At 39.2% G+C, this 11,929-nt stretch overlaps 1 protein-coding gene across 1 annotated transcript in view; it reads left to right on the top strand.

The window, feature by feature from the left end:
• MTHFD1L (methylenetetrahydrofolate dehydrogenase (NADP+ dependent) 1 like) overlaps positions 1-11,929 on the top strand; it is a 148,600-nt gene that overhangs the window by 71,996 nt on the left and 64,675 nt on the right. The window contains exon 21 of the mRNA XM_032101848.1: positions 10,837-10,976. Coding sequence (XP_031957739.1) covers positions 10,837-10,976 — 140 coding nt within the window. The remainder of the gene's footprint in view (positions 1-10,836; positions 10,977-11,929) is intronic.

Raw genomic sequence — 11,929 nt, forward strand, 5'->3', positions numbered from 1 at the left:
ACCTTTTGATACTGAAACCTACTGTTCTTTTTATGGACTACTTGTATAAGAATTAGGTTTCTTCAGATATTTACATCATGTTGGAGAAACCAGTGTTTGCTTTTTATTTTCTGACTCATTCTAATCTGCAAGTGCTTTGTTTTCTGAAAGCTTTTATAATTAAAATTGTTAATAATGTACACATACGGAGGGGGCGATGTTTGTTTGTTTATTTACTTTGTGTATTTACTTTTGGAATGGCTGACTTAATTCGTCAGGACTCCAGAGAAGTCAATACAAATGTGGAATATGGAAAGGACATAAATACATGTATTTCCATTTTTGATTATGGTAATTATAGTAGGCAAAGTTTTAATATCCTCTAGTACAAGTTTACATTTTGCAGAATTGATTTTCTGTTTTCTGCTAGTATTCCATAAGCTCACACACACTGAGAGCTCTGTTAACAGGTGTTTCAAAAAATATTGTTTAAAGTTACATTTTCTTATTTGGGATCAGAACTCTGATATGTTTTCTTCTCATCGTGTGCTGCACTCTCTACCAGCCCAATTAAAATAACATGGTTTGGGGAAAAGGTTAAGATCGTATCTTTAGATGTTCCTGGAAGAAAAATGCAAATGATAAGGGTTCCAAATATTTTTATTTACAGATGGTTTGTTTTGCCTCAGAGATGAAGTACTCTATGGTAGTGCAATATAAAAGAAAACTAGTGTGATTTCTCTGAAAATATGCTAACTTTGAATTGTTGTTTTGTTTGGGTTTTTTAGTTTTCAAGCAACAAACTCTATGTATTATTGTATGTTGGGTACTTTAACAGAAAATAATTACAGAGAAATAGTTATTTCTCTTCAAAAACAGAAAGTATGTTTGTTTACATATCTGATCTTAACACCTAATGGGATTAGCTTTAAAGAAAAGTTCAAGAATTCATGTCTAGGGATGTAAATTTGTTTCTAAACCATTTTTAAACGTTTTAATGAGATTGCAAATAATGCTAGGTTATGTATGGCCAGTATGATCGGAAGAGTGGTGTATTGGCAAATAGCCAAAGTGCTTTTGAAGGTCAGATGTTGATAATATTTGAAAGTGTTCTGTGATTCTATAAAATAATACATTAAAAGAAAAGATTAATATCCTAAATGGTATCTCAGGGGCAGTTTACTGCTCTGACCTTGTAATTTAATTTTTGCAGTTTTATGAATCTGCTGTTTAATTAATCTGATTTGATTGAGAAAACAGATTATATTCAGATACAGTAAGAAAAAATGTAGGTTACAGCCTTTTTAAAATTTCGGATGGCCTGTCTTTTTATATGGTGGCCCTATTTTTTGGTCCCTTTATCTTTGGCTTTCTGTGCCGACAGCTTTATTGAAGCTGACAATATCAAGCTCTTCAACTTTGCTACCTGCACATGCTTCTAATGTATTTTCAGCTTGGCACTGGCTGCAAGCTCTGAGTGGGAATGAAGCTTCAGGGATAAGCAGATGCTTTACATGCATGAGGACACGGTATCTTTGTGCTGCCTCCATCTACTGCATCTCAAACAGAGCTCCCAAGAGACTGAGTAACAGCTTCATAAATCAAGGGTTGCAGGTTCAGCCTTTCCAGAAGCCAATTAGGAATTCGGTATACGTTTTGGGGTTCTTCACTGCACAAGGAGCAAGAAAGCACAAAAATGTGGGGGAGGGCTAAAGGATGATAGAGTAGCTGAGATGACAAGATGATGGGCAATTATGAAGAGGAACTGAAAAAAAAAGTTAATAATTTATAACCCATAGTAAGGAGGGATCAGCTAATAATGTCGAAATATTTCAGAAATGGTAATGGGTAGTTTGCAATGGCAATTGTCTTACCCTGATTACATGAATTGTGGTTAAGTGGATAAATTCACAATAGGCATTAAAGAATTGGTTTAGCCATGAGTAGTTGAAAGGATTTGTCTTGTACACCAGCTGAAGTATGGTTTGGTTTGATTTTGGTTTTGACTGCATTTTTAATTGGGAATTCCATGTAAGAACTTAGGATTTGTTGGCATGTGACCTTAGTACCTTCTCTCTCCGCAGCTTGTAATTCTTTCTGTAAGATAAATTACACGTGACATCATATCATTTAACAGACACAGTTATTTTCCACAGCAATTTTAACCAGTTGAATTCTTTTTTCTTATCAAAAAAACTATAGGGAAAACAGTAAATACATATTAATAAGTTTGTCACAGATCACCAATCTTACACTTTGAGTAGACGTTCAAATAACAGTTTTGTATATTTTATTTTAAAAATACAGGTGATTACAACCAAACTAACGCCTACCTGCAAAAGGTATTGGAGAGCTTCCATCTGAAAATCTTCCATGATTTCCGAAGTTGCTTCTGCTGCATTTCTCCGTGTATGTGGCTATCTCACGAAGTCTTGCAGCACAGTGGGCTTTACCTGCCTGCTTCTTTTACCCTCCTCTGCTCTTCTGTGGCTTATGCTGCACGTTCTCTCTCCTAGGCATTATTTCCTGTCTCTTAAAATGCTACTAACAGTAGCTGGCGTTCCCTGTCCCCATGGAACGTCTTTCTGTTTACTGATATCTTAAATTTTGTGTGCATTTGATACACGAATTGCAGTCTGTGTAATTTCCACTCTCACAGAGCTCTCCAGCAAAGCTCTTGGGATGGTCTTGTTTGCATCAGATGTTTCACTCGGCCATTTTTGCATCAAGACAAACTGCTAATGCAGGGGAATACTCTTCTTCCTGGGGATACATAACAGGCAATGCCCTTTTACATGAATTTCTAAGACATGTAGTTGTGCTGTCAAGAATAGTGTTGGTGTCCTCTCCCAGGCCAATCATGAAAGGAAGGAATTCTGTCTCCTAGCAAAGACTTAAGTGGAATGAAATAAAACAGAACCTGTTTGTCCTTCTAGGAGAAGGGTTTCCTACATGTGTACACGGAAAAGACAGTGCCTAAGTCATGGACAAAATCGTTATCATAATAAGCAAGTGCTCCCCGGAATTTTAGAAGGGCAGAGTGGAGAATGCTTCTCCATGTGCCTGGTGCAGAGTCGGGGGGAGCTGTACCAGGGCGGCTGCCCAGGGCGAATAGCTGCATGCACTGTGGGGTGGGCTCACACGGCAGTGATGGATGACTCCGTGCCTGGCGTGCCTCGGGTGATTGCGCAAGTGACAGGAGCATTGATCATCGTGATTCAGCGGCCCTTTGTTGTGTGGCATTCGCCGCAGCCTCGGCCGACACCACTCTTCTGCTGTCTGTGCACAGATGCTTTTGTTCTGTGATGAGAACGAGGAGGAGCTTGGGCGGCTGGCAGAGTGATTCCCTGGGCTCTCCTGCTCTCCCAGCCATGACCGTCCGAAGGCATGCCAGAGCATCCACAAGCCGGCTTGTGGTGAGAGGTGCTGCTTAAATGGATTTTGTCTCTGAGTTGAGATAGGCTCTGATGGTAGCTTGTCTGGCTGCAAAAATTGTGTATTCCTCATTCACTACCTGTATCATCACTCATTGCCCGATTGTATTTCTGCTGCTCTTCAGAAAGTTTGTCTTCTTCCAGGGTGGTTTGTCTTCACCCAGTGGTGGTTTGTCTCAAGAATAGGGTTCTTTGCATCCCTTCTTTCCTTTTTCACAGAACGGTGCAGTATTGGTGCTAAAGCAGGCATCGCTTCATGACCGTTTGATGAAATGCTTAGAACTTTTCCAGGCAAGAAATTTTCAGGCTCTCTGCCTGCCCCTTGAAGTTAGTGTTTTCCAGATGCTTGTAACATGAATTCTCAAAGCATGTTCAAAGTCCATTTTCAATAGCTTTTTCAAGGGGAGTGTAGAAGGACCCAAAACCTGAGAGCTCAACAGAAGGCAGTTTCCCTTTGATGAAAGACACATTGGTGGCAGGAGTGTCAGCCAACCGGATCTTTTAAAAGTGAAGGTAAATGGAAGTTTGGTAGTGAGATATGGGTTGAGAAACATGGTTTAAGTGTGATGAAATTTATTTTAAGCTCTTAGGGGGATACTGTGGGTACCATAAGTTAATACACTCCTTGCAGAACTGCAGAAGAATAGCCTTAAGTGAAGATCCATCAGTGCTGCTGTTAATTATTCCTTCCACGCAACTCCAAATAAAAAAGTGGTGAGGTTTTAATTTTGTAATTACCAGAAGACTAATAATTCTTTTGCCAAAGGCCATGGTGATCTTTAAAGTATGTAATGTAATTGCCTTATTCCTGTGCCATTAATTGTGCTCCAAACGTGGTCATCTGTCTTATGAGCAAATGTTACTCTGTTACCTCAGAGAAAATGTGCTATGAGTGGTGAAAGGATGCAACCAAAAATTCACAGCTCTTTTGTTTGAATTTTTCTGGTTAATGTTATAAGAGAAGGAGGTTACAAAAGAGGGGCTGTGTATATTTGGTTAGTGTATTCAGCTATTCATTACAATTCATGTCAGGGCCCAACACTTAGCCTATGAGTTGCGAGTCTTTACATGATTATAGGACACAGAAATTAAGAGAGGGTGACTGCAAAACCCAGCAGGTTTATCAGAGGGTTTCAAAGAAACGTGTAGCCCATGAAACCAAATTCGGCTCACTTAATTTCTATTAGAATGAATCGTTTGTGGCTTGTAAGACATCTTCTGTTTTTTAATCTCTAGTAATAAATCTAAATAATGAGCTCATTACTAGTGAACTGCAAGAAAATGTCAGATTTTACATTTGAATATCCAAATATGGTTTGACAAGGTGGCTAGGAAAGAATTAAGTTTTCCACTGCTGAAATGTATCTTCCTTCCTTCCCTTGCTTCTGCTGCTTGTTTGAACACGTTCAGACACTTCTCTGGTCTTACTTCAACTAATTCAAATATAGCCCAGTGGAAAAAATTACAGTTTTTTGTTGGTTTTTTTTTTTCTCTGTTTTTGTATGTTTTCACTTTCTGTTCAGCAAATTCCAACAATTTACCTTCCAATTAAATGAATGCCAGAAAAGGCAGCAGGGACAGAGCAGGAGAGAAAGATAGAAGACAGAAAAATGAACAGGGATTACCCTTTCAGCAAGGCTGGGTGCTCATTTGATTCAGCCACAGTGGAAAACCATGCCCTAAATTGGTGGTTTGGAGGCAGGAATCACTGCAGTTGCATTTCTGTATATTTTCAAGACGGGGAGGCAAGCAGAGCTGTGGAGATGTGCAGAGCATGCTTTCTGTCACACAGTGCTACCCCTGTCAGCTCCTGGAGTTTCCAGTTTGATTCCCACCCTGAATTTAAAAACCAACATCTGCAGCATACATACATAAACAGGCCTTTAACACCCACAAAGAGAAATTGTGTCCTTGATCGTCAGAGGATTGAGATTTAAGGGTTTTCTTTACCTGTCTGGCTTGTAGTAAATAAATGAACTTTCTGCAATTCTTTTTTGTCTATAGTGTGGGAATAGTCTATATGAGTCATTGTGCCTATTCTTTTGTTTAGTGTATGGGATGCTCTTGGAAAGTTAGCAGCAATTGATTTTAAAAGTGAGTAACTCTGAGAGGTTATGAGGTAACCTTTAGTTTCTCATTTAAAGCTGCTCTGCATTTCAATGGTAAAATTACTTTCTTATGGAAAAATAATTGTTTCTAAGGAAAATATTGAAATAGCTTGTTATGGAGTCCCAAGGGAATCAGCACTTAAATTAAATGTATTCCTGGGAGCCAAGTTTCCTGTGCAGCCCTTGCTGCCAGGACGCAGTGACTGTTAGTGGAGGCCTGCGACTCAGCCAAAGGAGATAATAAGACTCCTTTGAAGGAAGGCAGAATGAATTGCCATATCTGCTGGTTCAGTCAAAAGCATGGATTGTATGTCAACAATCAGAAACCTCCAGTGCCCAGACCTTGGCGTGGCAAACACTGCCCTGGCATCTTTCTTTAGCAAAGGGTGGAAAGTACACATTACATCCAATTAGCTTATGGTCTGTTAAACTTAGGGGCAAGTATTTTTCCTATTACCTTTTCTTCTACACCTCACAACAACAACATAAAATTTTGACAACCAGTGCAAAGTATTTTCTTCATGGCATAGAAAATGTTCAGGCTTAACAAATTCATGTGTATTTTCTGCTGGACTTTGTGTTCAGCAGTGGTAGCAGTCAGTTCCTGTGTTCCATGACATCTGAAAATGCGTGTAAAGAAAAATGAACAGGAAAACTCCCTCTGTAGGTAGGGGAGGGAAGCGGGGAAAAAAGTATCTGTTACATTCCAGAATCAGTCATAATAATGGAAGTTCACATCAAATAATTGCTAGAGTCAAAATGGACAAACATCTGGCTTATTCATCCCTAGCTATACTAACAAAAATATGATATCCTGTTAGAAAAATCACTGATCATCCTGGTTTATTTTGGCGATTGTGCACCTTGGTATTTTTCACTTAATAAAGAACATATCAGTACTTTATAGCTAGCATATCTCCAGTTCCAGGTTCACAGTTCATGTGCTTCTGTGACTTTGAACTCTTCCTTTCCTGAGTTTACCAGCAGACAGCTGCACCAGAACAGATATGTTTACATGTGGGGAGTAAATGGCAACTTGCAGCTCAGAGTTTCCATTTCCTTTTACATTGTTCAGGAATCCAGGCACACAATTCGTCCTCAAGCTTCGCCTCGTGTGTGCATCTGACTTGGCCCTTTGTAGTACAAATGCTTTATTTTGACATTGATTTGTTGATACAAAGGGCTGACTAGGGAAAAGCTACTTTCACTAGAAATTACCCTCAGTAAGCATGAAGTTCAGTTGTGGGTGAAATAGCTTTTTAAAAAATATTCTAAACATCACTTTCTGTAAGGCTTTTAAGCACTATATCAATGTAAGACTAATGTGGAACCACTTTATGCAGCTTTAGTGAGATAGATGTATTTTTAGATGGAGAAAAATTACATTTTGTATTAAGAATGACGGTGAAATCTGATTAGCTGCTTAACACGCGACACTGTATATTTAATCTATTGTCACATGTAGGTGATTCCCAGATGTCCTTGGTAAGGCAGTAATTACATGAAGGAGGTTATGATAATTATAAACAAGAAACAAAATCATCAGAGTGATTTGTTCATTTGCCTGAACCCTGAAGTAGAATTACAGACCCCAGTGAAGAGTTTGTTCTGACTTTACACCATCTGACAGACTTATTTCTGTTGCCTAGTTTCACCCCTACAGGCTTCTCCTTCCCCTTTTGTACCTAATTTTGATATTTTGGATTCTTGCTCTGAATGAAAACCATGGTTTATGGATGATTTTGGTAGCAGGAGTGAGTGAAGTAGGTATTACATAAATGATCTCTAGGAAGACCTGTGTGTTGTGTTTTGTCTACTGGCTTTTTGAACCAAGATACTGCAGTTACCCTGATGTGTTAGAATGAGCTGCTCTCGGTCACGTTCATGTGGATATTTTAGGAGAACAAACTATGTGACCTTACTTGAGCACTTTGATGCAGTTTAGTTCTGATATATATATGTGTGAATTAATTGCTAGACTTGGCCTATAGCCCACTCTTAACAGTAATGTAATGGTAGTGCACTTCTGATACGTGAAATTTAAATTTTTAGTCCTCATTCCAATGTTCTTTATTATGCTTAGGCTCTAAAACTGAAGCATAAAATCAAACAACGGGTTTGCACTTTAGGTTTTGCACTTTATACAACCACACAGTGAGAGTCCAGAGAACTGTACTGACTGAAAATTGCACCCAGGAGATAATCTTTTAGCACTTCTTGAGTCTTGTCGGTGCAAGGAGGGGATCCAGAATGCAGATCAAGGCCGGGGACTGTAATAACACTGATCTAGGTCAGTATATGTTTGCCATGGAGTTGTGTTCTCAGACTGGAAGTGCAAATACCTGTGTGTTTTCTGTGAGCTTGCTGAAGGCAGATCATTTACCTCTTCACTTTCATTAAAACTGCATTAGAACTGTGTTTGTGGCCTGGAAATCAAAGCAAGCAGTTAACACCATGCTGGTACCTATTACAAACCGCCTACCTGCTTTCAGGGCAGCATCCCACATAGCCATGATTCATGGGGCTGGGAAATGGTCACTTAGCGGGGCACGAGATAAACAGGCATCCAGGGAGGGGAGCTGAAGCTGGGCAAAAATGTATAGGCAGGTAGTAGTGCTTGTGTCATAAACTGTTCTTCAGTTGAAATACATCAGACCACACTACTTAAGTAGATGTTTGTTGCCCAAAATTTAAGTGAGTTCACCTGTAGTCTGTAATTCTCTTCTATTAACAAACTATGTATGAGAAATTATTATCAAAATAAATGGACCCATGTTTTACTTTAATTTTCTGTTGTTACATGTAAAGTGATTAGCTCACCACGTACTACTTTCAATTTCTGTTGTTACATTTAAAGTGATTAGCTGGTTTATCTCATGATCACTAAATGTAGAGTAGTTTGAAACTTCCCATTCGTAGTCTGTGCTTTTCATTGATGCTTTCATTTGAAAGCAGGAAACAATCTGAAAGTAATTGTATTAAGTGTTTCAGCACAAAGATTTTAAAGTATAAGAGCTTGGCATGTTATTCTATCTTCTTACTATTCCTTAGAGAAAATAAAATGGAGTTGCAACTTTCATCCAGGCAGCTTTTCTACTGCATCCTGTTTCCTTCCACACACTGGAGAAAGCTGATGAGAACTGATGTTCGTCTCCCTTTCCTCCACTTCCAAAAATCCCGTTCTCCGTGTTGTAGCAGTCACTCTGGTGAACTCTGATACACTCTTTGGGTTGTTTAGGCAAATGCGAATTTTGCCCTCCATATCAAAGGAAAGATTGCAAAGAATAGAGGAACATGCACTGCGCTGGCTGCTTGGACTGCCCGAAGGGTGGCTTGCTGTGCAAGCAGTTGCTGTGGAAGGCTGACGTCTCTGCTTTTCTCCCACTGAAAGGCAGACTTGCAATCCCCCCTTTCTCAAAGGGAAACTGACCCTTGAAAAGGCTTGGCATGAAATGGATTAACTCCCTGGAAACTTTGTTTGGAAATGTTAGGAGACTGCTATGTATATGTGCTGGCAACCTCTGTAAGAGACAAATTATTTTCCCACCCTCTCAAGCACTTGGTAGTTTATCTGTTGTTTATATTAAAGATTGATCGTGGTTATATATTCCTAATTCAGGGCTCTCATTAATCACCCTATGCCACATAAGAGACTGAAGAAGAAGAATGAGGGTTACTGGAAAGCAGAAATGTGATCCCTGGCTTTGCTTTTAATGTGACTTATCCTGACATTAGCTTTGCTCCTATGAATTACTGCATTTGTGTAAACATATTTCCTTTCTTTTTTTTTTCCCCCCATGTTTGGTGTGTCTGTTTTTCTCAGGGCTATTTAGAAAAAGATGATTTACTTATTACAATGATTGAGGAGAATGTTAATCATGACACTTGCCATGTTACTATTTCAAGAGGTCCCTGTTCCCCACCGCAGGCCCACCCTCTTGTTTGCTACTACTTGCTGCCTCTCCCAGCCCCAGCAGCCATTTCCTCCCTCAGAGCAGATCCAAGCAATTGTTTCAGCCTGTGCAAAACGAAGAAGAGGTGGAAAAGGACCAGTGGGGTTAGGACAAATGCACAAAGGCTGGGACTTCCTAAAGTGCATCGGCTGCCAACAGTGAGATACTTTTTGTCACAGCAACAGAGCAGATCTGTACCTCCTCCTTGACCCTGCTGCAGGTTGCCAACCCTGAAACGTTCAATCAGCTGTTTGTGGTCCCTTCCCCTCCTAAGTATGAGAGACAAAACTGCTGGCAAGAGGGAAAGAAAAGGGAATTTACAGGTTTTTACAAGTTGTTTTGGGTTATGAGAACATGTTACCAGCCCTGCTTGGAGTCAGGTCCAGAAGCCTCTGGAGCAAACTATTTTCCTGCCCTGACTTGTCTGCCTGAAAGTCCCTTCACATCTTTCAGAGGCATTCATTGAGCCCAGCTCTTTAGTGTGTTCTGGTGGGAAAATGTTGCATCAGCAAATTTTCAACCAACAGGAGATTTAATCCCTTAAATTTTTTATTTGCTGTGTGCTTGTCTTTGTCTATTATAAAGAAATAACTTGGATTTTAAAAGAAGCAATTGAAATAATTTCTACAAATCAGGACAAATTCGCTCTGAAGAGACTGATACCATTTAATACGGATTATCTTCTTTTTATTTGTAGCTCCACTAAAAATACTTTGCCAGGTGTATCCTAATTCTGCACAGATTTTTCTCTTAAGTCATGTTACATTCATGTCTGACTTCTTTGGTGCAAAATCCCATTATTAAATTTGCTATTTAAGAGCATATTCAACACTGAGATATGACGGTAACTGCTGGTTTGTGTTTATAACTAAACATCCTCTCCACAAAAGCAAGAGATCACCAGAAGTTCTGCAAAGCTAGAAGAATTTAGGTCCATTAGTTGTGATGAAAGCACATTTTGAGTAAAATCATAGGAGGAGGAATAATATAGGAAAGTCTTATATCTGTCAGAATTTGCAATCATTTTACCCATAATTGCACAGAAGCATTGATTTTAGAAGACTAGATATTTTTTAACTACTTTGGTTCAAAGTAATTTAGATTGCTTGGTTTTTTCCCCCCATGTAACTACCTTTGATGGCATATTGTACATATCAAGAATAAGAGAATTTATTTCTGAGTTGGGAATAGGTTTTTAATCAGACTCAGTAATGTAAATAGACCTCTATTTGAAAGTTCATTCAAAACGGAGTACTAGTGTGTATTTAAGAGCACTGTATGCTAAAGTAGAAATATCCCCCAGTGTTTAACCAAAAACATGTTTAATGTGTGGTTTTGTTCTGTTTTTTTTATGTTTAACAGTAACTGAAGCTGGCTTTGGTGCTGACATTGGAATGGAGAAATTCTTCAACATCAAATGCAGAGCGTCTGGCTTGGTTCCCAGTGTGGTTGTCCTTGTTGCTACAGTGAGGGCTTTGAAGATGCATGGAGGTGGGCCAAATGTAAGCTTTTGCACCTTTCTTGGAAAACTCAAGTTGTTGCTAATATTTGAAATAAGTAAAATACCTTGATTTAAGAACTATTTGGAGTAGTCTATGGGGCAGTATTTAGATAACCCTTCTGAGATACCTCGTTATATAGACGTTGTCTCTGAAGTTAATGCTATCACTAAAGCTAAGGCACAAATGAAAGAAGAGGGACGGAAGAGCTCTGAAGTAGTACTGCATCTTGCAGAGCAAGGGAAGTTTGTTGCATGAAAAAAAAAGCTGCAAGATATAGGTATATATACATATTCCTTTCCCTAGCTTTTGAAATAGTAGTTGTAAGTGAACTGAAGTCGTCACAGGTTGGGAAATTTGACGGCCAAGGAGAAATGAGACGAGTTCGAGTTGCAGCATGTGAGTGGAAGTAGAGAACATTGTTAGTGAAGGTTTTGAGATTTCTTTCACTCCACTAATGGGTACCCCTTATGTCCTTTTATTTTGCTCCGATTAATTCCCTCAGGGATGCTGAAGTAACTGATGAAATTTTGCAAGTGTTTTCCTGGTGTACCAAGAGTCACCAGTGTATAATTTTCTGTTGTCTGAGCCATGGGAGAGACTTTACAGATTAGTGATTGTAGAAGAGCTCCTCAAACGTGTAATCAGATCAGACTCTGCTAGCCGAGCAGACAGACACTTAACTCCTAGGAACACTTTCATCTGCCCAGCATGCTAGAGAGTGATGCTGCCAGGGAAACAGTCACACTGGGTGAAAATACCAGAGCTGTTTCCACAGCCACAAAATTTTAGAATGCATAGTTTCCCTTACAGCTAATCATCTCTAAGAGTTAAAGCTGAGCTACCCTTTTTCAGTCTTTCAGGTTGATATAATGATATCACTATCTATCATTTTAGGCCACTTCTAATGCATGTTTTCTTTATTTTGAATTATATTTCTCCATCCCTGTCAAGGC

The sequence above is a fragment of the Corvus moneduloides genome, chromosome 3, assembly GCF_009650955.1.
Source record: "Corvus moneduloides isolate bCorMon1 chromosome 3, bCorMon1.pri, whole genome shotgun sequence".
Classification (NCBI taxonomy): domain Eukaryota; kingdom Metazoa; phylum Chordata; class Aves; order Passeriformes; family Corvidae; genus Corvus; species Corvus moneduloides.